Raw genomic sequence first — 27,717 nt, 5'->3', positions numbered from 1 at the left:
CTTATTACGGATGTGGGGCCTTCTCTGTTGAGTGCTGGCCGTTTGCAGGACACAGGCTGGTAGCCTGGTAGCTGGAGAGGCCGGGGACGGTGTGGATCAGTGTGAAGAGGATGAGTGGCTCTGTTAGAGCTGTGTTAGGAAGTAAGGAACACGAACCGTAATTAGGGTAAAATCAAAGTAAGGTGCAGAAAGGAAAGAGGTGGAGTCGGGGTTGCTCTTTAAGCATTATCAAATATTTGTCCAGTGCTGATCAGGTAGTAGGCAGTGATGCATTGTGCTGTGTGAAATGGAAAAAATATGTCTTAATGGAGCTTACCTTCTTATAAACATACTCAGGCATTCCTTGTTCAGAAGCTAAAGGATTGAAAGTGACTAAAGTAAAACTTTTTGTGGAGATATTTTTTAATGTAGCCTTCTAACATTTTTTATTTTTTGCATTTTTTTAGAAAATGGCTCCAAAGGGTAAATGAAGCGGGAAAAATACATAGACGCAGCATTGCGTGCAGCCTCTCCAGATGTTCGAGGATAATATTCCAGAGAGAAGTTGATTCCCTTGGATTAGGTAACTAGTCAGAATGAAGAAGATTAGTCTTAAAACCTTCCGGAAATCTTTCAACTTGAATAAAAGTAAAGAAGAAGCGGATTTTATGGTTGTACAACAACCGTCACTAGCCAGTGACTTTGGAAAAGAGGATTCCTTATTTGGTAGCTGCTATGGGAAAGATATAGCCAGCTGTGATCTCAACAGTGAAGATGAAAAAGGCGGAAAGAGTAGATCAAAAAGTGAAAGCCTAATGGGTACGTTGAAAAGACGGCTGTCTGCGAAACAGAAGCCGAAGGGCAAGGGCGGCGCGCCCTCCGGGGGCTCCGCGGACGAGGACACCTTCTCCTCCTCCTCGGCCCCCATCGTCTTCAAGGACGTGAGGGCGCAGAGGCCCATGAGGTCCACCTCGCTGCGCAGCCACCACTACAGCCCCACGCCGTGGCCCCTGCGCCCCACCGCGTCGGAGGAGACGTGCATCAAGATGGAGGTGAGGGTCAAGGCCCTGGTCCACTCGCCTGGCCCGGGCCCGGCCCTGAACGGCGTGCGCAAGGACTTCCACGACCTCCAGGCCGACACCGCGTGCCAAGAACAGACGAACTCGCTCAAGAGTTCTGAGTCTCAGGATGGGGACCTGCATCTCCACCTGGAAGAACATGTGCCTGTCGTTATCGGACTCGTGCCTCAGGACTACATTCAGTACACTGTGCCTTTGGAGGAGGGGATGTACCCTCTGGAAGGACCGCGCGGCTATTGTCTGGACGGCTCCTCCCCCATGGAAGTCTCCGCGGTCCCTCCTCCAGTGGGAGGGGGCTCCTTCCCCGAAGACGAGAATCAGGTAGACCCGGACCTCGTGGTGGCCCCAGAGATCTTCGTGGACCAGTCGGTGAACGGCTTGCTGATCGGCACCACGGGAGTCGTGCTGCAGAGCCCGAGGGCGAGTCCCGACGACGCCCCGCCACTCTCACCGTTGCTACCTCCCCTGCAGACGAATCAGATCCAAAGGAACTTCGGCGGGCTCGCCGGCTCCGACGCCCACGTGGCCGAAAGTATGCGCTGTCACTTGAATTTCGATCCTAACTCTGCCCCCGGGGTTGCCAGAGTTTATGACTCAGTGCAGAGTAGTGGTCCCATGGTCGTGACAAGCCTTACGGAGGAGCTGAAGAAACTTGCGAAACAGGGATGGTACTGGGGCCCCATCACTCGCTGGGAGGCAGAAGGGAAGCTGGCCAACGTGCCGGATGGCTCTTTCCTCGTTCGGGACAGTTCTGACGACCGCTACCTTTTAAGCTTGAGCTTCCGCTCGCACGGCAAGACCCTTCACACTAGAATCGAACATTCAAATGGTAGGTTTAGCTTTTATGAACAGCCGGACGTGGAAGGACACACGTCTATCGTGGACCTGATCGAGCACTCAGTCAGGGACTCCGAGAACGGGGCCTTCTGTTACTCCCGGTCTCGCCTGCCGGGCTCGGCCACCTACCCCGTCAGGCTGACCAACCCCGTGTCGCGCTTCATGCAGGTGCGCTCCCTGCAGTACCTGTGCCGGTTCGTCATCCGTCAGTACACCAGAATAGACCTGATTCAGAAGCTGCCTCTGCCAAACAAAATGAAGGACTATCTACAGGAGAAGCACTACTGAGAGGCTCTGAGAACCCTGCGTCTTGCACTTGGGGAGGAAGGAAAAGAGATTGGAATACAGTTTACAGACTTTCCATTGCTATCAAAATCTTTTGCTGCCATACTGTTTCAGTTTTATGTGTAAAAGAGTAACCAGTTCGTTTAGGGGTGGGCAAGTGTCGGCAAGGTGTCTTGGGTTTACTTTGGTTCTTTAAAAAGGGAAGTCTTGAGCTTTTAGAAGAGTGAACTATCTTCCATCAGTGTGCAGAATAATCACAATGTGAATTAATCAGATTCTCCTTACCCACCCCGCCCCCAGTCCTTTGCTGCTATCCACTGTGATTTTTATGCATTAAAAGCACATTTCATGTGTATTCAATCCTAAGTAAAGTTAAATGAAACTTATAGAATGAACATTCTTATGTCTCTTTCAATGGCCCGTTTTCAAAGATAGTGCTGAGTAAACATAGCCGTGTGATAAGTCACAGAGGTCACACCTACACTGAAAATGATTTTTAATTTCATACTTCAGAAGGATTTATTTAGAATTATGAACTGACATAATCTTGGGTAATGGAACAGAGATCTGCTACATATCTTTTACAACATTCAGTTCTAAATTATTTTAAGGTTGTGCTGTTATGTTGGTTGTGAGAAGTTGGACTTTTCTGTTGCCTTCATTTTCATCTTGTGGTTTGTCTGTTTTAATAAATGGCCTTACAGAATTGTAAAGAAATGTATACCACCAATTTAGAAATTGTTGCCTTTTCTGTCATTAAACTCTGGTACAAATTGGCGTAACATATAAAGACCTAATGGAACTAGAACTATTAAAGAAATACTAGATGATCATAGTTTCCGGTGTTAAGCAGTTTTATTGTTATCTATACTTTCCTTTGGTAAAATGTTTTATCTGTGATTTCTTTAGCTTAGTCAACATTTTCTTGGGTGAACTTGATGTAGAAATGATTTTCATAAATGGACTAGATCCTCTTGCAACATAAAGTTTATATAAAGTTTTAAATTGATTTGAATAGAAAGAAAACACTGTTTTAAAGTTGGGTTTATATTTTTCTTTTATGCAGTCACTATTGAGATGTGCTAGATTTGACCCTTCCTTCCCCCCCACCAAAAAAACAAAAACAAAAAACCAAAAAAACCCAGTGACTTGAGTTGACAAACTGTGGAGATTGTGGAGCACCATGTAAGAACAATATTAAAACCCAATCAGGTGTATGGAAGTGTTTGCCTACCGTATATACTGACCTTTAAAAATAGGTTTTCTATTTGTTTCTTTTTAAGTCCTTAGTAAATTGACACCATTCGTCTTTTCATCTCTTCTGAGTCAGTCCTTTGGGCGGGGGTGGAGTATGTTACCTCCAATACTTTTTATTTTGAAATGCAGTGTTTATTTGCTGCGTGATTCTTTAGTGTTTCGGAATTGCTCCACCCAGAAGATGTTTCTAGCTACATAACTTTAAAGGAAATGTTTCCCTCTCAGACGAAGCATGTAATTGAAGATATTTCTTCCTTTGTCCCTCGGTTTTCCTATCTCTTACCCCCATTTAAAAACAAGAGTAAAGGTCTCAGATCAAATGTAATAGCGTTGTCATTCAGACATAAACAGTATCCCCATTTTTTTCTCTCTTTGTTTTTTAGAGTCAACTGAGAATTACCAAGAAAAGGCACAATGCCATAGTATCTGTTATGATATTTTGACTTAAAGGGGAAAAGGTACTTAATTTTGGTGGAATGTTTGATTGTACCTTGTGACAAAGACTCCTCTTTCATTTTCTGATATGTTTTCACCTAATAAGATGGAATATGGAGTATACTGTAATAATATAATTTAAGTGTTCATTGTAAGCTATTTGGATTAAGAACTATTACAGAGTTGTAAACTTATCAAATTAATGCAAGACATTTAAACTATTTTTTTGCAAAACTATTTATTTTTAAACAATTTAAAATATATCTAGGGTGAGTTAAAAGTCCCTGTGCATCTATATTAGATGGCAGGTATTGTCACAGAGTCACTGTGTATTAATAATAAATGTTGAGATGGCTTCTCCATGTTTCTAGAAGCATTTACATGTACTCTTTGTGAGATCATGGTGCACAGAGGTCTTTGGACTGCCCTGAACCCCATCTTAATGTGGGCGTAGCCTGTTCCCCACGCCTTCCTCATGATACCATGTGTTTAAGATCTAGCCATTTGGTTTCAAGTTAAGATCATTCTGATTTCCATATAAATGGTTTTAAAATTGTATTTTGTGTTTTTATGGAGGGCAAGTCTTGATACTGTTCTAATTCAGAAAGCCAATCTTTAATGTGCTTTTTTATGTTCATAATATAAAATACTTTTAAGTAAAATGCCCTATTCTAATCCAATTTCAAATTGCTAGGGTCTGATAGTGTATCAGTAAAAATAAAAATATTTGCCAAGAAGTTATTTACAGAGAAAGGAGTGTTGCAATATTTTCTGCTTTTGTTTAAAGAGAACCATTTGGCATATAGGCAGTACAACATAATGTGAAAGACTGGCTTTGTAGGGTAGTAAAACAGTCTGGTTAAAATTGGAAAGGGGAAAAAGAGAAATCATCCTGTAGTTTTGTCTAGGTAGCATTTGGGTGAATTTCTGGATTCTGTTGAATGGTAGCGTAGATGACATGGGCACTACCTGTAAGTCATTTCTTAAGTATGTGTTTCTGAAAATCTGAGCTCAAGGCAAGAAAAAGAAGACAAGAAAGCTGTATCTTTCTGCCATAATAAATGAATCAGAGTTGCTTTTTATCAAATATCTCGTCACAGAAACATGATGGAGGCCAGAAGCTATTTCCAGTGTTACTAGGACACTATTATGCAATTTCACAAATAATAAGAAAGCATAGAAAGTACTTGAAAAAGTCTCTTTCTCTTTCTAAGGAAAACTGTTCTGTTTGGTGCAATAATGTGAAAATTTTGGAAGGTCAAAAAATATCACAGGAAACGATCATAGAACTAAAAATAGTTTTTAAGGAAACCAGCTACACAGGGCAACCATCTTGCTGTTAAAGAAAATCATGTGCCAAAAGGCTATATCACTGGCATATAGGAAATAAAACCCAAGTATATACACATGATAATTTCTGAGCCAGTATTACTGAAACAGGATAAAAGTTACTGAAATCTTAGGTAGGTTATATGCAGTGTCTCTACTAGTGCTACCAGTCTGAATATCTTTCTTAACAATGCTTTCAGAAATGCCAATTTTGATCATTGTACATTTCACATTGTATATGAGAGATACTTGCTTTATGAATGATTCAAAGTAACGTATTTTAAATGTTCATGGCTTTTCATCGAATGCGAAGTCGTAATTTGAAAATGAAATCATGCTACCAGCAATAGACAGTTTTGTTGAAAACTCTAATAAGGAACAGTCGCCAGTTCCGTAAATAACTTTAAAATTCTAGAATAAAGTACTGGTACGCTAGTAATCACAAATTCGGTTTCTTTTAATACTTTTTTAATCCTGTAAAGATTTTTTATAAACATCCTTTTTTATTAATCAGTTAAAACATGGCGAATGTGTAGCTGCCGTTTCTGAAAAGTGATCCAAACTCTACATCCAGAGGTGATGAAAAATTCTTATAGAATTTTGTAATAAGTATACATGTTGGGTTCAAGAAATTTTATAGTCGTTGGAGTGCCATGGAATTAATACTTGCAATCCAGATTGCTGTAGTTTACACTTTTCTGTATGTTTCGAATCAGGTGTGTACCATTTGTACTGAGAACACCACAGAATGAATTATCCAAAGTCCATTGATTTTAATACGTGTTTTGGTTTGTAAACAAATTAGAGTAATTTCTTGCACATTTTTGGAAATTAATCGTATAAAGAATTTATGTATCTGCTTCTAGATACAGTGTGTAAATAAAAATTTCGTTCACAAGGTCTGCCTTGCAGTCTATTTAATAACGAGATGCAGAGTTGGATTTTAATTAGTATAGGGTTAACTAGATAATTTCTGGATGTCCCATAAACTGGGCAGTTACTGGAGGGTAGGTACCAACAAATTTTAGTAAAACAGCAAAAGTGAAATGGTGGCATAGGAGACATCCAACAAATTAGGAATTAGTCAATGTTGCTGATATCCTAGAGCCTTCAATACAAAAGCTGGAGTGAGTTGGCGGAACATTTGCAAAGCAAAGACTAATTAAAATAGACACAGTAATAAAACCTCATTAAAAGAATGTTAGGCCTAATGGTAAAATGTTTGGATTGTGACATTTGAAAAAATATGTCCCTTATTACTTAATGGTATTTTCATAGATATAGAACCAGGTTATCAAAATAGTGCTTTGTGTAGAAGTCATTTAGAAATCCCTTCATAGGCAGGAATGATTTCTCATAGCCCCTGAATTTCATTATATGCTTTTAAAGTTCTTAAACACCATATTGGGTTAAATGTTCTTTCGCGTTTTGTTGTTCTATTACTTTTTAACAAGTCTTTTATCATAGCTGATACAAAGATAAATTTTTAAATGACCTTGTTCAGAATATATCACAAATTTTGTCTTTCGTAGACTCCAAATAACGTCACGTTCTAACCACATTTTCCAGAACTGGTATCAATTGACAGCATTGATTCTAATGTCAGACTTTGCTGATGGTGGTGCTAATGAAATATGAAATTAAGGAAAGAGAATGGTCAGGCCTCAAGAACTATGTAGAAGTATAGACTTCACGAACTTACACCCTAGCCAAATAAACAGATTCTTACTCATTCAACAAGAGAGCAAAACTTGCTGTCCAGTATGAGATGACTTGCTGAGAACATTGGGTCCACCTCAGAGCGTCCTAATTGATTATCATGCTGACCATAGTCAATTTCTCGTACTGCCTGCCACCTCACCTTTAAATTTTTTTTTTTAACCTCACAGATTTTACTTATTCTTTTACTAGACCTTCAACTTTCTGAGTCAAAAATATTTTAACCTTTATTTCACTTCAATTTAGTCCTTATTGTCTGCTATTTTAACCTCCAATCTAGTTTTCTTTTTTCTTTCAACTCTTTAGCTTCATTTAAACTTCATTATTTTTTAAAACATTTCCTTTAATTCTTTTAGTTTATTCGTATTCCAGTCTCCAGTTTTAAGGGCTTCCCAACCTTCTGAAACATCTTTTTTAAAAAAATTGACTAGTGTTTGTTCTTCCTGCTCTTTTTGCATGACTTGTCTTGCGAACGGATATTTCTGCCTCAGCTTCTTTGTTCCCACCATCCCCGTCCGCCTTCCCCAAGCCGCCTTCCCAGAGTCCAGGGCCTCCTGTTAACACCAGGGCCTGACACTGACAAAGAACCCAGTAGGAGTGGGTGTCTGCGTTAAGCATCCATTTCTGAGCACAGCTGAATTTTGTAGCCAGACTCCTGGAGTTTTGTTTTAAATTGCATTTTCCCTACTTAATACCAGGCAGCCTCACCACCTCTTCCAGAAGGGTTGGAGGAGGGTCCTCCTGGGAGAGGCTCCTTCAGACTGTAAAAGCCAAGGAGAAGCTGACCAGAGCTGGGATTATTTTGATAAGGTTTATGAACAGGGCCAGTTGCCTTTGCCTAGAGGTCATTTTGGGCCATCAAATTCTGTCCTTGGTAACTTGCTTGCAAATAAAGGGTCCATCTTAAGTTGAAAAGAAGACTCTTTTTGATCATGAGCCATGGATTACCCCACACCAAGGCAGTTTTAGGAAGCACAGATTGTTTCAGGAAGCTAGCTTTTTCTGGTCTCTCACTTTGTTCTGTAAGCCTAATAGACAGTAGCTTTTGATAACACCAGCCTAGGTCACAAGTGAAATTGTATAATGTTCTCTTAAATACATGGAATTCCATCCTAGAATCACATTGAAGAGAACCTCCCTTCCTTTGTGTAAATAATCTGGCCTCTTGTGCCATTCCACCCCAACAGCTTTAAGAGGTAGTGTCTCTGGTCCTCTCCATTGAGAACTGTCACTCTGAAGCCACCTGCTCACCTAATGCCTTTGTCACAGCCCACTTCTCACTGTAGTCCTTGACACACTGTTCTCTTGTGGCTGGCAACTGGTGAGCGCCATTTGGCCCTAAGTATTACCAGCCTAACAGTGACTATTCGGTGTGACACTTGCCTGGAAAACCAATAGATGTATATCTTTAAATGCAGAAGAATCCATTTCCCTGCAAAAACCGGGGTTTCTCCGGGAGTCTACTTAGTAGAATCGACAGATGAAACCAGAGAGCTGGATTTTACACCATTCATTTTTTAATTATAATAGAAAACACGTTGTGAAAATACATATACTGCTAATAACCTAACATATGTTTCATATCCTCATAAGAGCCCTATGCAAGGCAGGCACTTGAGGGTCATAAAAAAGGAAACTGAGGCAGAGGTAAACTTCCCCAAAGCCACAAAGAACCCAGTTTTAAACTCATACGGTCAGGCTCCGAAATCTATGTGCTCATCCCATGTGATATACTTCCTTTCTTCAGGGTTTTCTATTATTTAGAGCGTTTCTATCTGTGATTGTCAGGGGAAAGAACTGTAGCAGAAGCAAGTGAGTGACCGACTGTCTTCTCCTCTAGGGGACTACTCTGTAGTTTAAACAACTTACGGAGGCCTAACTGGTGGAGTATCTGGGGGGCTTCATATGCTATTGCGGAGGAAGGGGATCACTGCTTTCCCTTGTATGGCCTCGTCAAGTTTCTTAGAACTACCTAATATGCTAATACAGGAACAAGATTCAGTGAAATGGAACTCTTCAGAGGACTTCTCCACATGTTTGGTGCATGAGGAAAAGTGTTAATTCTGCTTTTTTTTGCTAATGAATTTGATCAGATTGTCTGAGACATTCATTGTGCCCTGTTATACTAGGAGCCATGGTTTTTTGCTTTATAGCAGAAGAAAGACTCCACCCTTTCTCTTTCATTTCCTATACCCATGCTTGGCCAACTCACTTCCACACCCTGAGCAAAAACTTCCTTCCAAAAGAAGTTCTAACTATACTTCCACCCTATGTTCAGCTTCTCTGCCCATACCTAAATGAGTAGAAAAATTAACCACCCGTGTTCATATGATAATTATGATCAATCTAAGTGAAATTCCCCTCCATACTTCTGGGAAATAGTGATTTATATTATACACAGCTCAGTACCATTAAAACAAATACTCTTTTCATTATAGACTTGGAATCATTGTCCTAAACTCTATCAGCGCATATGATTAGCCTGAAAAGTTTAGAGAATTAGGTGAAAGTAGCTAAATTCTATTTAAAATGAATTTTAGTGTTTCACATAGTGCAAGTCTGAGAGCAATGAATTCTCTTATTTTTTGTTTAACTGAAATATCTTTATTTTACCCCTTTTTTGAAAGATATTTCCACTAGATGTAGAATTCTGGGCTGACTGTATTTTTCTCCTTACGAACTTTAAAAACACCATTCCATTGTCTTCAGGGCCCCAATGTTGCTGATGAGAAATTAGCCATCATTTGTATTATTGTTCCTCTGTCAATTTTGTGCAATCCTCTGACCCCCAGCAGCTTTTAAGATTTTTCTCTTTCTCTTTATTAATAATTTTTTATTTTATCTTTTTGATTTTTCTCTGTATTTTTATTTTTCAGTAGTCTGATTACGAGGTACTGAGTTGTGTGTTTCTCTTTGTATTTATCCTGCTCAGGATGTATTGGGCTTCTTGGATCTGTAAGTCATGTCTTTCACCAACTTTAGGAAATTTTTGTTAAGTTATTTATTTAAATACTTTCTGTCCCTTTCTTGCTGTCCTCTCCCTGTAGGATTCCAATTTCATGTGTGTTAGACTGCTTGATATTTTCCGAAATATCATTGAGGCTCTTTATTTGCTCAACCATTTTTCTCTCAGTGCTTCAGATTGTATAATTTCTCTTGCTGGAGCTTTAAATTAGTTAATCCTTACATCTGCAATCTCCAGGTTATTGTTAAGCCCATCATTTATTTATTTGGCTGCACCGGGTCTTAGTTATGGTATGTGGAATCTTTGCAGCAGCATGTGGGATCTAGTTCCCTGACCAGGGATTGAACCCAGCCCCCCTGCATTGGGTGTGTGGAGTCTTAACCAGTGGACCACCAGGGAAGTCCCTACACTGAGGTTTTTTTTTTTTTTTCTTAAACATCTTTATTGGAGTATAATTGCTTTACAATGTGTTAGTTTCTGCTGTATAACAAAGTGAATCAGCTATATGTATACATATATCCCCATATCCCTTCCCTCTTGCGTCTCCCTCCCACCCTCCCTATCCCACCTGTCTAGGTGGTCACAAAGCACTGAGCTGATCTCCCTGTGCTATGCGGCTGCTTCCCACTAGCTATCTATTTTACATTTGGTAGTGTATATATGTCCATGCCACTCTCTCACTTCGTCCCAGCTTACCCTTCCCCCTCCCCATGTCCTCAAGTCCACTTTCTACATCTGTGTCTTTATTCCTGTCATGCCCCTAGGTTCATCAGAACCTTTTTTAGATTCCATATATATGTGTTGGCATATGGTATGTGTTTTTCTCTTTCTGACTTACTTCACTCTGTATGACAGACTCTAGGTCCATCCACCACACTGCAGATAACTCAGTTTCATTTCTTTTAACTCAATTTTGTTTCTTTTTATGGCTGAGTAATATTCCATTGTATTTACATGCAACATCTTCTTTATCCATTCATCTGTTGATGGACACTTAGGTTGCTTCCAGCTACACTGAGTTTTGACAGAGATCAAAGAAAATGTGAAAACCCTCTCAGAATAAAGTCATCTCATTAAGATGAGAACAGAGAGGAGGTTATCAGAATTTTACTACTGGTTTTACTACATTTTAACTTTAATAAATATTGCCTAAACTAAAACACTTTAAAAATTCTAAAGTATCTTTTTTTTTTTTTTTTTTTTTTTTTTGCGGTACGTGGGCCTCTCACTGCTGCGGCCTCTCCCGTTGCGGAGCACAGGCTCCGGAGGCACAGGCTCAGCGGCCATGGCTCATGGGCCCAGCCACTCCGCGGCATGTGGGATCTTCCTGGACCGGGGCACGAACCCGCGTCCCCTGCATCGGCAGGCGGATTCCTGACCACTGCACCACCAGGGAAGCCTAAAAATTCTAAAGTATCTTATTAAAAATAACTTTAATCTTTCGATAGTTAATAATTTTTTTAAAAATTAATTAATTAATTTATTTATTTTTTGCCGCATTGGGTCTTCGTTGCTGTGCACAGGCTTTCTCTAGTTGCAGCGAGCAGGGGCTACTGTTCGTTGTGGTACACGGGCTTCTCATTGTGGTGGCTTCTCTTGTTGCAGAGCATCGGCTCTAGATGTGTGGGCTTCAGTAGTTGTGACACATGGGCTTCAGTAGTTGTGGCTCGTGGGCTTTAGAGCACAGTCTCAGTAGTTGTGGCACACAGGCTTAGTTGCTTCGTGGCATGTGGGATCTTCCAGGACCAGGACTCGAACCCGTGTCCCCTGAATTGGCAGGTGGATTTTTAACCAGTGTGCCACCAGGGAAACCCATTGACAGTTAATAGACAAACTCAATCCCTAACCAAGAGAACTTTTTCCGCCTTTCATCGTCAGTAGATGAATTTACTCTGGATGGAAAACATCCTGGGATTAATTTGCTTTTACTCTGCTCTTGCCACCCCCATCCCTGGAGTCTTCTAACCCTAACTCCGCCTTTTTGCCTTTCCAGAAACAACATTTTTATTCATTCTATATTGACTTGTGCATGATGTACAGTATCTAACAAAATTCCCTTTTGAAAACGAGAATTGATTTTGGGGGAGAGGTAGAGATTCATTTCTAAAACAGTTCCTCCATGTGAAAAGATTAAAGGTAAAAGGAAATCTCAGTTGCTGAAATGATTCCATGAAAGGTTCAAATCTACACCCTCTTTTCCTTCTTTTGGTACAGCACTGCCTTTCCTTATAGGTCTCCAAATGAAGCATTTTAATGAAAAAAATGTGACAAAGCACAAGACAAAAATATACATCAATACTTTTCTCTGCTGTGACCTCGGGGCTCTCAATAAAGTGTGCTTGCATGTCCCTCAGTAACTTTCAAAATGATTTTTTCACGGCTTTGATCACTTTCTGAACTGGTTTCTTGGTTTCAGGCGGTGGTCTCATTTTCACATGAGAATGCTTCTTCAAGAAGTAACAAGGTTGAGAAACCAAACTTTGATCTATGTCCTTTGATTATGGAAAAAATACGAATGTAATTCACTTATTGGAAACCATGTAATTTTTAGAGCCTTCAGTTGAGAAGCACAGCTAAGGCGTGGTATGTAGAAGTTTATATTTATGCCTTCAAGGTCTCACTCAAATCCTGACTACTTATTTCCCCGGTAATGATGGTTGATGGTTGGTTTTGATTGCTTTAAAAGTGATTTCATTTTCTTTCTTTTTTTGGTCTGCTTCTGAGGAAGTAGTTTTTCACTGTTTAGAACTTAAAGACAATTGGTGGAATCCAGAAATTCGGCAAATGCCAACTAGAAAGGGAAGTCTGAACTTGAGTTTTTAGAACAATTTGAACCAGATATTGATTTTTTTTCTTCTTTACATATTGAAATACCTACACATTTATATTATTTCTAGTCATTTGTGGTTTTTCAGGCTATGTGCATTTGCCGTGTGATGGGAAGATACGTTTGCCGTGGGATGAGAAGATTAAATGTTAATTCTGCATTTAACTAAATTAATAATTTACTTAATATGAGTTATTAGCTCAAGGGCACGAAAGAGTTCATCTAAGTACATTAAATATGTAACATTTATCAACTACTAAATTGCTAACCTTCATCATTAATTGATAGCATTTTGGATTTAACCTTTTTGTTAAACTGCTTCAGTTGAAAGGATTTCTCTATAGGAACTGGGTGATAAAACTGTAACAGGGTGGGAATATATTTCTATTGTTTTCAGAGGAAGTTGAAGTGTAAGAGGGCTAAATGTTCAAATAACTCAAAACTCTTAGTAAAACTCTGGGTAAAAGAAATAAATGTACTGTACTTACGTTTTTCAGCTTCCATTTCCATGTTAGCCTTAGGCTAAAAATTCAGTTTTAGTATCATAATGTTTGTTCCTATTCAGAGCTTGTGGTAGAAATGAATATGCTTAGACCCAGAGATTGAATATATATTAATCTGTTTGAATTTTAGTATAAATTTTTCAGATGCATTTCTCAGCAACTTACAGCTTAGTAAATTTTATTTTTCATCTAAATAAATTACAGGATAAAGTTCTGGAGCAAATTTCCTAATAGTCTAGGTCTTACATCATACTGAATCAGATAGTGTATGTTCATAGCTCTCATTTTAGCAATTAATCATAGACTGCTTAACTGTTCACTGTGTAGCTGTCTGGGCTCCACAAAGAGATTATAAAAACCCAGAAATTAAGGTTATAACATTGCCATAGTATTCAGCATCTAGGACATGATGACTTTCATTAAAATTTTACTAAAATTAATAATAATTTTCTTTAGTAGGCATGTATGCCAAAATTGTTCACAATAAAGAGAAGGGTGATTAGAAAATTATTGAAGTCTTTCTTTCCTTCATTATCTTGAATCCTTAAAATCATCTTTATCTTAAGATCCTTAAATATCATGAATCTTTTCTATCTATAATGTACATATAAATCTTAAATTTTTCATATCTTGCAAACAGGAACATATATGTTTCCAATATAAATTTTAAAATGAAAAATAAGAAAGGAAAATTGTAATCATTGATGATTATATTTGAGTATTCTAGAATCTAGAGAAATTTAGGTTATTGAACATCAGAATCACAGAGAGGCCATGGAACCACTTTTCCTACTGTTCTATTAGGTGGAAGGAGGAGGTGTTACAGGAGAAAGAAATAGCTAAAGCTCTTTTTTTTCTATAAAAAGTAAATAAAGGGTGAAAAGTAAAAAATAAGGAGAGAGTAAGAAAGCTAGGTTTTTTATTTCTCTCTACATTTTGGGTCCCACATTTCCAGAAAGAGATAATTCTTTAAAACAGTAGTCCTCAAATGGCGTTAAGTATATAAAAGTCTAGAGGTTAAGTACGTGAAAACTATTTTAAAATATGGAAGCATAGATATTTCAGGGAGTCATTTCCCAGATTGTCAAGTACTATGTCTGTTGTTTTCTAAAACTGATCTTCTTGAGAGCATGCTGTGGTGGAGGTGTCATTCTGGGTAACTCCTTCAAAACTGTCCTTCTCTGTTATTCCATAATTACAAGATGCCATATAGACCACTCTCTACATGATTGTCTCTCAAATCTCAATGTCGTTTTGGAGACAGGGAGGAAGATTTACAACCCAGTATACTATATAGAGCCTAAACACTAAACAAATATGAGGGTAGAATAAAAATATTTTAAGACATGCAAGCTAAACAAAATCATGCACCTTTTCTCAGAGAGCTACTGGAGCATGTGCTCCAACAAAAAAGAGGGAGTAAAAGGGACAGTTAATCATCAGCATAGGAGAAATGTGAAGGGAATCCTGGAAGTGATACCAAAAGAATATCTCCAGGTCATTAGCTATAATAGATTCGAGAACAATCAATCTAAGTTTAAGTGAAAGGGCATAAGGCCAAGGAGAGGTATTTTCAAGAAAAGAAAAAAAATTACTAGATTTTCTGCTGTGTTTGAATGTACTGAGAAATGATTCCCAATTTTGATGAGAACCTCAAAGATGATTGATACATAGAAATTTAAGTGAATGAAAGAAATGATATATATGTAAGAAAGAAAAAATAATCATAGCATAATATCTATTTTAGTTATAAAAATATTTACATGCTTATAATAATCTAAACACCTGGATAATGATTTAACCAAAAATTGGGTAGAATATTTGGTTAACTCATTGGGAAATTTGTAGAATGGGGAAAGGAGGAGGGTGTATGTATGTGAATGTGTGGGCACATAAAAGAGTTAAATCTTTATCTTAATGTTAAAGCTCAAACAAGAAATCCAGAAATAATAATATACACTAGTAAAATAATTTTAAAAAGACTTTGGGATTGGGATGGGGAGTAGTGAGTGTGATAGGTAGATGCCCCAAAGATGTTCAGGTCCTTATCCCCAGAACACGTGAATATGTTCAGTAACATGGCAAGAGGGACTTTCCAGATGTGTTTCTTTTCTTTTCTTTCTTACTTTTTTTTATGCTTTGGGGGAAGCTCTGTTTTTTTGTTTTATTTATTTATTTATTTAGGCTGTACCTGGTCTTAGTTGCGGCATGTGGGATGTTCATTGCAGCATGCGGGATCTTTAGGTGCAGGTGCAGACTTCTTAGTTGTGGCATGCAACTTCTTAGTTGCGGCATGCATGCGGGATCTGGTTCCCCAACCAGGGATCGAACCCGGGCCCCCTGCTTTGGGAGCACGGAGTCTTACCCACTGGACCACCAGGGAAGTCCCTGCAGATGTGTTTCAATTAAGGATTTTGAGATTGGGACATTATCCTTGATTATCTAAGTGGATCCAATGTCATCATATGAACCTTTGACAACAGAGAACTGTTCCTGGCTGAAGTCAGAGGGAGGAGAGAGAAAGAGAGAGAAAGAGGGAGAGAGATGTGACCACAATGGAGATGGGAGAGATGCAAGACATGAGAGGGGCCTGACCAATCATTTCTGGCTTTGAAGATGAAGGGAGGGGGCCATGACCCTAGGAATATGGGCAGCCCCTAGAAGTTGGGAACAGCCTTTGGTGTTGCAAAGATCTGGGTAAGGTTTACTGCCTAAGGTGGCACGTAGGTCCTGCCAGTTTCCAAAAATGGTTGAGAGCCATGGCCTCCAGCACTGGCTGCACAGCACAGTTACCTGGGGAGCTGTTAGTCCCATGGCCAGACCTCACCCCAGACCTGCTGGATCATGGTGGGGAGGCTCATGCATGTCATTATCACCAGCATTAAAATAATCGAACCTAAAGATGTAAGACTGATCTTGAGTGGCACATTAACTCACCTTGAAAATTCCTCTTAAAAGTTTCATAAATCAGTCTAAGGAACTGTGACAGAACAGCCAGTTCTTCCTTCTTCCATGCTCTTCCTTTCTTTATGTAGATACAAGTTTTTGACCTATATCACATTCCTTCTCTCTAAAGAACTTCTTTTAACATTTCTTATAAGGATGGTCTGGGCTTCCCTGGTGGCGCAGTGGTTGAGAGTCCGCCTGCCGATGCAGGGGACACGGGTTCATGCCCCGGTCCGGGAGGATCCCACATGCCGCGGAGCGGCTGGGCCCGTGAGCCATGGCCGCTGAGCCTGCGCGTCCGGAACCTGTGCTCCGCAACGGGAGAGGCCACACAGTGAGAGGCCCACGTACCGCAAAAAAAAAGCATGGTCTGCTGACAGACAACAAATTCTCTCAATATCTGTTTGTCTGAGAAGTACTTTATTTCTCCTTTACTTTTAAAGGATAATTTCATAGGGTACAGAATTCTGGGTTGGTGAGGTTTTTTCCTCTCAACCCTTTAAATATTTCACTCCACTTTCTCCTTGTTTGCATGGTTTCTGAGGAGAAGTTAGATGTAATTCATCTTTGTTTCCCTGTAGGTGAGGTATTTTTCCCTTCTGGCTGCTTTCAGGACTTTCTTGGTTTTTCTTAATCTGTGATTTTCTGTAATTTGAAAATGATATGCCTAGGTGTAGTTTTTTGAGCATTTGTCCTGCTTGGTGTTCTCTGAGCTTCCTCAGATGTATTAACTTAGATGAGGTAAGAATGCTTTGAGGTTGGTGCTATCACTGCTCCCACAGTAAACTCGATCAGTTAGCTTCAGGCAGTGAGCAGTTAAATCACGTGGCTAGTATGTGACAAGGCAAGGGTTTGCACTCGGGCAGTACTATCGATATTCTAAAGGCCCTATGGTTCATGTAGACTTTATTCCCAGCCACCTCACATTATTTTGAAAGAGTTGTGGCATGCCTTATTAACACAGGAAAACAAAGTGCTCACTTAACCTCAGTGACCTCTCAAATAGTACTTACTATATATCTAAACTATCTCTTCCCTCTCTGCTACTGCTAGTTGCTCTATTTTTGCTTATTTTGTAGACGTTATTTGCAAATATCTCTGACTTTTAAGCATTCCTTTGTATCGGTGCTTTCCTTATTATTGCTTTTTCTTGTTTTTAATTCCAAATGTTTAAGAGACAAAAAATGACTATGGTGCCTTAATTACAATGATTTCAATGAGCTGGTTTGACCTGCCTTTTTGCGATTCAGGATTCAGGATCGCCCTGAATCCTGTCCTCGTTTCTGGGAGGTGTAAGGAACTGAGTGACTCATTCGGATCATCTGCTGTCATCAGGAAAGAGTACCTGAGGGACAGAGGCTAGACCGGGATTTAAGATAACTGGAATCTAATCTCTGCTGGCTTACTGGTTGTCTTTACGTGGGGCTACATGTTGACTGTGATGTATGGGTGATCACTTAATTTCCTGTTCTTTGTATCTTTTCCCTCTAAAATGGCAGTCATTATTCTTTATCCCTTCTCCCCCCGACAAGGATATTGCAAAGATTAATTATCATTAAAAACAAAATTATCAAGAGATAATTTGCTATATAAATATAAGAAATGATTCTCATGATTTCCTTGATCTTTATACCTGTGCCTGTAGGGTAAATAAGCACGTTCTCAATGAAGAGGGAGTGGTGAGATTCCTTCCAGAGAAGTCTGACACTCATTCTAAATTGCCATGGAGGCTCAGGAACCCTGGAATTGTTCCAGCTGGTTCTTACTCTGCCAGGTAAATATTTCCATGAACTAACAAGCTGTTTAAATTGATTATTCATGGATTCGGCCGTAACTGTTGCCAGTTCTTGAGTTATTTTTTGTGTTATAGTTTTAGAACCCTTATAATTTTGTAGGTCCCAATGCTGAATCTGAGTCAGTATTGTTCTTTTAGGTGTCCTATTAAAAAAGGACATTTATTGCAGACTTAATAAGATATTTAGAGGGAGGTGTTTCCAGATTGGCTTGTGACTTAGTATCATGGGGGTCCCATGTTCTTTCTTTCCTATGCTTCAACATCTGTAGCCTGTTTAGTTTTTATCCTTAGGTGTCAGGCTTCATGGTCACCAGGTGATTGCCACATCTACAGACAGCAAGTCTTTATGTGACCGTGTATGAGGGCAGAAGGAGGAGAGCTGTCAAGGTGGCAAGAGGCAGCTCTTCTCACATACCTGTTTCCTCTTATCCAGGAACAAAAGTCTTTCCCAGAAGTCCCTCTACCTTACATCTCTTTGGGCAGAAGGGGGTCTCATGGCCTCTCTGAGCTACAAAAGTGGCTAGAAAAGGAAGGATCTCGCTTTTTTAGCATCTACATTAGGAGGTGGGCAAGGAGAAAGGATGAGGAATCGCCAACCAAAGTGTTTGTTGCAACTAACAAGCTCCTTTTCTTTCTTTCCCTTCTACTCCGTTTACAGACAGCAGTGTCTGCCAACAGCCTCCCTCACTCTTGGAAATGGACTCTGACAAACTTACCACCGAGGCAGTTGACACTTCCCATCGAGCATGGAAGAATGGGGTTCCGAACTTTGTTACACTACTTTTGAAAGGTAATCAGCTCCTGTACGTGAGTGGATGGAACAGGTCCATTTAAATCGCTTTGAAGTTTACCTGTGCAAGCTGAAGCACTGAGGGGGAAAGTTGTGCTGGCATTGATCCGTTTCTCATAACTGCCTTGGAAGGAGACAAATGACCATTAATCCTACTGATTTTATAAATGAGGATGAACAATTAAAGGGGTAGCAGTTTGAAATCTAGGAACTAGGCGTGAACAATTTCATTTCTAGGCTCCAAATGACCAAAGGTACCAGGACAATAAGTTTTCTGTCCAAAACATGTTTGATATATGTCCATTGACAGCTGGAATTCATGGATCTCGCCTTTTAAATCATTGTTTCTCTGAATTCCATACTTGTACGTTGAAATTTGTATTTTGTTTGCCCTAAATAGTCGGAGAATGCATAGGATGATCTTGTCGTTAGGCAGTATACAATACAATCAACTCTATGTGTTAATTCTAGAATCATTTCCCATTGATAGGAATGTAGGAAACATACACTGGCATCATTATCCTGGACATTTCTCTTTGTTTTTATTGTATTCAATAAAATATTGACTTCAGTAGCTCACCTTGGAAGAGAAGTGTGATGGAGTTGGACTCTCCTTTAGTTTTACCTTAATTGCCAAAATGCCAGGACCCCAAACCTGTCTTCCTCCTAGAGAGGTCAGATTGGGAACAATGAGCACATCTTTCGGAAGGTGATCTCCTTGATCTGAAAATGAAGAGAACCACCTGATGTGAATAAAACCCAAAGAATTTTGGGAAATGTTGGTGTTTCTTGATCCACACTCTTCACTTGGGATAGATTTAGCTGAGAGGGGCAGGAACTTTGATACTGCTTAAACAAATAAGGAGTTTCATTTTTCTTGCAAAAAGTATGGAGGTGGTCATTTCAGGATCCAGTGCATCTGTCCTAGGGCCGGGTTCATTTCACCCTTTTACTTCACTGTCCTTCACGCATAATGGCTGAGCATCTAAGAATCATGTTAGCATTCCAGAAACAAAGAAGAAAGATGAATGAGGAAGAATAAGTGGCTAGATCAGGCCTTGGAACATTTCCAGAAACCCTAGTAAATGTACACCTTCTTGCCCTGAACCGTGTCCCACAGTGACCTTTAGCTGCAGTAGGGTCTGATGACTGTTTTGTTCTCTGGGCCCAGTGCCATTCCTGTCAGAATTGAAATTCTCTAAATGAGGATGAAACAAGGAAGTGATATTGCCTCAGCAGCTCGCAGTGGACACCACACCCATCAGAGTCAGGCAGGTTATGGTGTCTGTGTTTCATTTGTGGGTCATTGTTCTCAATCGCTATTGCCATGGCTAATGTAAGTCAAAACGATTAGATGTCAAACATGAAGCTACATTTTCTTTTCTTTTTCAGGTAAGCAATAGTAGCCTTCCTATGCGTGTTTACTTTTGTGCAGAGTGGAAGTTTGTTTTCTAGTTTTATGCGTGTCGTTTTACATATATTCCCAGTTTTGGTGAGGAAGTGAAGGTTCATTTGGATGACAAAGTGAATCTTGGAGGGGCAAATTCATTCAGTCGCCAGCTGGGTCTGGGCCTTATCTGGTCACTTCTGTGCCCCCTGTATGGCGCCTGGGCACCTGGCCTCCCCTTTGGAACCAGGGCCCCCTCAACCCTGCCCGACCTGCAGAGGGTCTGAGCTAAAGGCTGAGGAGAAGCTTCTGGGTCCCAAGGTGGTGCATTTTGTGCTGTGCTGACCTGGCTGGCCAGCTGGGTCTGTGGGAACGCTGCCGCCGGTGTCAGGCAGTAGGTCAACAGTGTATTTAAACAGAGCGGGGGGCTGTTGCATGCATAGCCTGACTGCATCACAGCAGGGATCTTTCCCTAGGGACCTAAAGTGTGACAGGCGTTCCCAGCCAATGGACTCATGGGGTTAGCCTTTTGCAACCATGATACTAATCAGAACATTATACTAAAAGACACCTTTTTAGAAGAATCTAGAAGGCACTTTTCTAATTTCCCACCTGTAGGAATCTCAGAGGACCTCACCTCGTTCTTTGTGAAGACACCCACAGACACACACACACATTTCTCAAGTCAGCCAGTTCTGAAGAGCGCGTCGGAAGGGTGTTGATTGTCTTAGGTGGGTATTAGCTCCTATCAGATTTCAAAACATCATACTAACAGTGAAATTCCAAAATCCTATCGGATAAAATGACAAAAAGGACTCTTGCACCGACTGGGTATTACACTGCTAGGTCTTCCCTTTTGCGTTAGGCTTTGTTGATTCAGAAGTGAGCGATAGTAAGTGTCTGTCAGCAAATTTGGAGGGGAAGTATATATGAAGCACAGCAGCAATTCTGAAAAATGTGAGGCAGCATAAAACAGAAGGAAACAAATGGTGTGATGTGCCCTTGTGACTGGTGTCTTTAAGATTAAAATGTTGAGGATATGTCCTTGCAAGGAACTTTGATCATCTTCCTCTCCATGTTCGGAGACATGGTAAACAGGGCTATCTTGTCCCTTCTTTCCTCCTCCCTCCCTCCCTGTCTTCCTTTCCTTCATGCCTTCTTTCCAGGACTTACAACTAGGAGCGTTTCAAGGAGGAGAGCTTGATCACTTTGGTTTGAAATCATGAGAAGAGACATCAGGAGCGAGTTATTTGAGTGTTTGGTCAGATGGGATGGGAGATATTGAATCAAAACATGTGGACCAATGCCATGCTTTTTATTGAGTCTCCTAGAGTGACTCAGTCATGATTATTCAGGCCACTGTTTCACAAAGTAAATATGCAGCCCACAGGCAGCCATCAGTGTTGACACTTCCTTATGCTTCACTTTGGGGAGGCAAAGCGTTTAGGAGCGCACTGAGGAATACTCAGCTATTTGCAACAAGTTTCCCCAAGAGGCAGATGACCTTCTCAAGTGACAGGCTGTCAAGGAGTTACCTTGGGTTATGTGCCACTCTGGGCAAGCGACCTGTAACTGTGTCACCATCTCTCTTAACAGCAGACCGCAATCCAAGGAGAGTGGAAACACAGGGGGAAACAAATACAGGTGCCCTATGTGTTTTTAGAGGGTTGTCACAACTGATTTTAACGAAGTATATCGATGATGGTAGTTGAGGACTATCAAATGGTTGAAGACCACCTGTAGACTTTATCAAAGTCTGTTTATTCAGAGTTTCCTGTAGTGAGGGAGTCAGCTATTATTTCACTCCTTCTGCTAGAGACACAAAGGGATTCGAAAGGATAGTTTTATAGAGTGAAAGGAGGAAATTCAAACAGCTTTTGGTCCATGTCCAATTTGGGAGGGATTTTTTCCCCTTAGGGTGGGATTTTGGGAAGTGGTATGGAGGTGGTTGGGAGTGCGTTGTGGGCCAGGAGTTTTCTGATTGACTTGCAAATGTATGTGACAGTCTTTGATTGGGTCACTGTCAGCAGGCACATAACTGGGGCCTTCTCAGGCTGGGTCGGCCATGGGGGTTTTCCTGTTTCAACTGAAAGATTATCTGGTCCTTGGCTTTGGGCTCCAAGTCTAGCCTAAGCCAGCGCTGCAGGACTGTTGCATTAAACCCTAAGCTCCTTGTTCAGCATATACCAGTGCCTGGTGTATAGTAGGGAGTCAATAAGGATTTGTAGACTATGCAATACATATCTTATAAGAGGGACTTTTCTCCCAACATTTTATTGTAAAACTTTCAAATATAAAAGTTGAAAGAGTTGTACAGTAAGTGTCCATATTGCCACCACCTAGATTCCATAATTGAAATATTACTATATTTCCTTTGTCACATGTCTATCCATACATTTGCTCCACAAGAGGGATTTTCCTATGACGCATTTGATTAAGCTAAAAAGAAAACAGTTTATAGCCTTACATACTTACGTAAGGAGAGATCCTAGTCCCAAGAGAATGTTGAGCGATGGTTCCAGAAATGTCTTAATTGTCCTTATAAGCCACTATTTTTTGCCAAACGTGGGAGGGGCTCAGATCCCGTATGAGGCTTTTAGTGTCCACCAACTTCAGGCAGTTAAAGTGCTACAGGTTCATTTGTCGATAGTATTATTGAGCCAGGATTTACCCACACTTAAAAAAGATTGTTATTAAACGCGTAGGGAGAAATGCCAATTTTAAAAAACTATATGGCATTTTAAGCTTAATGGAGCTACTGCAGTCAGTGTTCTTCATATGATTTTTTTGAAGAGTCTGGAAGTCAGCTTAATTCACAAGTGAAAGTTTATTCTGTAGGTGGAATGAGGCAGGTAAAAGTTGAATATGCCTCCTGCATCACAGACTGGTAAGAGGCTTGTCATCAAAATATGTTTGCTTGGTTTTTCCTCTGTTCTGCACTTTTTCTGGAGAGTTAATACATTTCTGTACTATTACTCTCTACTGCTAGATATCTGTGTGCTGTGAAAAGTCTAGCAAATGGCCAGGGGAGGACTTGTGGGTACAACTGGGAGTCAGTGCAGCCCTTGAGTACAGAGCCAGATGCCTTGAGTTTGGGTTCAGCCTCCATCCTTCATAGTTGGGGCAAGTTACTTAGCTGCCCTGAGTCTCAATTTCTGCACCGTGGAATTAATTTAATCCACAATGAAATTACCTCCCAAGGTTGAGATAAAGATGAAATGAGATACTGTGTGTAAAATGCCTGGCGCATAGTCACAACCAGTAAATACTAGTTGTCATCAGTTAAAATGTGATAAAAGTCATATACTTAGGAGAAAAATTAAAATATACTTATATCGGTAGAATAGAATTCTAGTTTTGAGCTGGAAGGGGCTTCAAACATCCTCTCCCTCGGTTCCTCATCTGACAGACAAGAAACTGAAATCCAGAGACATTAAATAATTTCCCCACAATAACAGTTGAATTTATTCTGGAATAGGCTGAAAGCCAAGGTTTTTTTATTCCCTTAGTAAAAAGCTCGTTCTACTATTCCAGGTGATCCTGTTTGGAGGATGCTGAGGACGGCCTACGACATCAGTAAAGAGCACAGTCCTTGGAGGCATGCAGACCCGAATCCACATCCAGACTTCACCTCTTATTATGTGGCCTGGGTAGGTTACCCCTTGGTTTTCTCTCTGTCAATAGGTTTTGTAATCCTACCAGATGAGGCTCTGAGGTTAAATGAGATAATAGAATAAGGCGCACTGCACAGTGCTCTGGCATATAACAGGTTCACTGTTATGGCACCTGCTGTCAGTGAAAAGCAAGAAAAGGAGCTGGAGAAAGAGAAGGAGGAGGGGTTTTAAAGGAAGAACACATTCCCTAATTCTCATAATAAATTGTGAAAGACTTGGATCCTGAAAAGACTGTGGTACTTTCAGAGGGAGTTAGAAGAAAAGCAGAAATGCAGTAGGAGAATGAGAGAAGGAAAGAAGAGTAGAAAGAAAAGATGTTGATGGAAAACAAGTGGTGGTCATCAATCATTTCTGTTACTTTGGGGGCTCTTGACTTTGGTTAGGAATAGACAATCACAGACATGGTGCAATTTGATTCCGCCGCAAGATTCGCCCCAACAGGGCTCCACCTCACCCTCTGCATGTGCTTTGTTTTTCTTGACTCCTGTCTGAGCTTAATTTTTGGATTACATGGATGCAAAATTACTGTCTCAGAAGCTTGCTTTGCACCCTTCGATGTGTTTTATTGAGTAGCTGTGTACAATGTAGGCCCTGAGTAAGCTGTTTTCTCAATAAGAGAATGAGATAACCTAAATATGTTTTGAACTCAAGTGTAACCATTACGATGGGTGGGTAGAGCGGACGGACTGCTGGAGTCCACGATGCAGTGCAGTGTCATGGTCAGGAGCGCAGGGCTGTAGGAGAAGTGTCTGTGATGACGGAAATGTTCTCCACCTGCTCTGTCCAGTGGAAGCCACGAGCCACGTGTGGCTGTTGAGCGCTTGAACTGTGGCTAGTCCCACTGAAGAAATGAATTTGTAATATTATTTAATTTTAATTAGGTTAATTTTTAAAAATTTATTTTATTGAAGTATAGGTGATTTACGTGTTGTGTTAATTTCTGCTGTACAGCACAGTGATTCAGTTCTACATATAAATACTTTCTTTTTCATGTTCTTTTCCATTATAGTGTATCAGAGGATGTTGAATACAGTTCCCGGTGGTATACAGTGGGACCTTGTTGTTTATCCATTCTATATACAATAGTTTGTATCTGCTAATTCCAAACTCCCAATCCATCCCTCCCCCTTGGCATAATTAGGTTAATTTAAAATTTAAATATGGCTGCAGGACATATTGGGCTGTGTAGGGCATAGAGTGTAATGGTAGGACGCAGACACTGAGGCACGCAGCCAGGGTGTGCATCCCAGCCTTGCCCCTGCTGGTCGCTGCACTGCTCAGTTCCATGGTGTCCCCGTCTGTCAGAGCTGTCGTGAAGACCATGAGTCAATAGATGGGGTCAATATATGGAAAGTCATATATTGCGCCAATATATGAAAATGAATCAATATATGGAAAGTACTTAGAACAATACCTGGAAATATCACATATATATTATACATATATATACGTATATATATATATATATATATATATATATATATATATATATAAGCTTGTTGTTACTATTACTTTTATGAGGAGGCCATGAGATCTATTTTAATTAACTAGATCATTAAATAGTTATTTGGCCCGATTTTTGCCCTCCTTGACTGCCTAGGCCTGGGTAGTTCTGTCAGGTAAACACGGGGGTTAGTCAGTGCATCCTCTTCTGGTTCTGAGGGTTAATGTCTCTGTGCATGGGCCGTTTTCGTTTGTATAGCTGATTGCTAGGAGGAAATTTTGATTTTGCTACAGATTTGTTGGTATGTTGTCTTCTATCCTCAGTTTTTGCATCTGATGGATGAGGAAAACGCTACCTCATTTCTCAGATGTCTACATTTTAGAGTCACGTGAGGGATATTAAATAACATTTAAGTAAAGAGTTGCATTTCAGGTGTTTGGGACAGATTTCCCATGAATTATGATAATTATAACATAGCAAATATTGAGTGATTTTTCTAGGCACTGGGCTAAGTGGTTTGTGGGCATTATTTCCATTGGTCTCCAGTGCAACCCTATTAGGGAGATGTTGTCCCAGTTATTTTAAAGGGACAAGACAGAGAGTTTAAGCAGTGTGTTCCAGGTCCCATAGCCAATGGACAGCAGAGAGGCTATGTTCTCTTTGACTCTGAAGCGTGTATCCCGAAGTTTGCTGAGTGGCCTTCTCTTATATCTGAGAACACACTTGTTAACTCAATGTGTTTGCCCACGTGCTTAAAAAAATTCAATGATTGAGAAATCAGTTTTAAATTTCAAAAAATTTTAGAAACAGGAAGCAAGATAGCTTTATAGAATGAGGAGAGAAAATGTTGGTCGTTTATGCCCCTTTTGTTGGTGAACTTTCAGTCATTTGGAATTTACTCTGCAATTTTCCTTCAGAAAGTCTCTTGCTCTGGGGTTTCTTATGCTGTTGCCAACACAAAGAATCCGATGAAAATAAACTCCCAATTACCTCCATTAGCAAATAAAGAAATATCTCACTGCCTGACAGCACTTCAATAAATTTTTTTAACTTGCAAATCTGTAAATGTAGAAAGGGTGGGGAGGGACATGAGTGGATAAATTACTTAAGGTAACATTGGCACATTTTTTGGTTGTCTCTTGTCTAGAAAACCATCTCCAAGAGGTCTAGGGATTCCTACACAACCCCAGTCCTATCTCTGTGTACTTGTCTTCCTTTGTGCACGGCTGTCAAGGTCATGCTTACTGTCTTGTTGTCTTTCTTATTCATTCAGTGAGTGAATTCAGAGAGTACAGGGCACCTGATTTCCTCTTCAACAATCGTCTCTTCATTCATGTTGGTGGGATCAACCCCAGCCAACATTCAGGGATGGACACTCATTGGTTTCAAACAATAAGTGCTTACCATTTTTTGTTTGTTTGTTTGTTTGTTTTTGGCCAAGGGATCTTAGTTCCCCCACCAGAGATGGAACCCAAGCCCTCATCAGTGAAAGCACGGAGTCCTTACCACTGGACCGCCGGGAATCTCCTTACCATTGTTTTTTTTAACATCTTTATTGGAGTATAATTCCTTTACAATGGTGTGTTAGTTTCTGCTCTATAACAAAGTGAATCAGCTATATGTATACGTATATCCCCATATCTCCTCCCTCTTGCGTCTCCCTCCCACCCTCCCTATCCCACCCCTCTAGGTGGTCACAAAGCACCGAGCTGATCTCCCTGTGCTATGCGGCTGCTTCCCACTAGCTATCTATTTACATTTGGTAGTGTATCTATGTCCATGGCACACTCGCACTTCGTCCCAGCTTACCCTTCCCCCTCCCCGTGTCCTCAAGTCCATTCTCTATGTCTGCATCTTTATTCCTGTCCTGCCCCTAGGTTCTTCAGAACCATTTTTTTTCTTTTAAATTCCATATATATGTGTTGGCATACGGTATTTGTTTTTCTCTCTCTGACTTACTTCACTCTGTATGACAGTCTCTAGGTCCATCCACCTCACTGCAGGTAACTCAATTTCGTTTCTTTTTATGGCTGAGTAATATTCCATTGTATATATGTGCCACATCTTCTTTATCCATTCGTCTGTCCATGGACACTTAGGTTGCTTCCATGTCCGGGCTATTGTAAATAGAGCTGCAGTGAACATTGTGGTACATGACTCTTTTTGAATTCTGATTTTCTCAGGGTATATGCCCAGTAGTGGGATTGCTGGGTCCTATGTTAGTTCTATTTTTCATTTCTTAATGAACCTCCATACTGTTCTCCATAGTGGCTGTATCAATTTACATTCCCACCAGCAGTGCAAGAGGGTTCCCTTTTCTCCACACCCTCTCCAGGATTTATTATTTGTAGTTTTTTTTTTTTTTTTTTTTTTTTTGCGGTATGCAGACCTCTCACTGTTGTGGCCTCTCCCATTGCAGAGCACAGGCTCTGGACGCGCAGGCTCAGCGGCCATAGCTCATGGGCC

The 27,717-nt window shown here is 40.3% G+C and overlaps 2 protein-coding genes across 12 annotated transcripts in view; both read left to right on the top strand.

The window, feature by feature from the left end:
• The first annotated feature begins 450 nt into the window (after positions 1 to 450).
• SOCS6 (suppressor of cytokine signaling 6) lies at positions 451 to 6,326 on the top strand. The gene has a single exon (XM_079942344.1). The coding sequence runs from the start codon at positions 576 to 578 to the stop codon at positions 2,181 to 2,183; it is 1,608 nt and encodes a 535-aa protein (XP_079798470.1). The 5' UTR covers positions 451 to 575; the 3' UTR covers positions 2,184 to 6,326.
• Positions 6,327 to 12,110: 5,784 nt separating this feature from the next.
• Positions 12,111 to 27,717, top strand: part of LOC307196893 (uncharacterized protein) — a 965,113-nt gene continuing 949,506 nt past the window's right edge. For 10 of the 11 annotated variants that reach the window (XR_013831268.1, XR_013831269.1, XR_013831270.1 and 7 more), the window contains exons 1-5: positions 12,111 to 12,468; positions 17,807 to 17,935; positions 18,615 to 18,746; positions 20,752 to 20,864; positions 23,668 to 23,783. Coding sequence is in view for 1 of the 11 variants with exons in the window: in XM_079942345.1 (XP_079798471.1) it covers positions 18,703 to 18,746; positions 20,752 to 20,864; positions 23,668 to 23,783 (273 nt within the window). In the remaining 10 variants the exon portion in view is untranslated. The remainder of the gene's footprint in view (positions 12,469 to 17,806; positions 17,936 to 18,614; positions 18,747 to 20,751; positions 20,865 to 23,667; positions 23,784 to 27,717) is intronic. The other variant, XR_013831271.1, reaches the window with a different exon arrangement.

Source organism: Stenella coeruleoalba, assembly GCF_951394435.1.
Source record: "Stenella coeruleoalba genome assembly, chromosome: 14".
In the NCBI taxonomy this organism is placed as follows: domain Eukaryota; kingdom Metazoa; phylum Chordata; class Mammalia; order Artiodactyla; family Delphinidae; genus Stenella; species Stenella coeruleoalba.
Note: the sequence above shows the minus strand (reverse complement) of the source record. Positions and strands in the feature narration are given on the sequence as shown.

Bases quoted from the DNA above. Each gene is read 5' to 3' on its own strand.
- SOCS6 (XM_079942344.1), top strand. From the start codon at position 576: ATGAAGAAGATTAGTCTTAAAACCTTCCGGAAATCTTTCAACTTGAAT.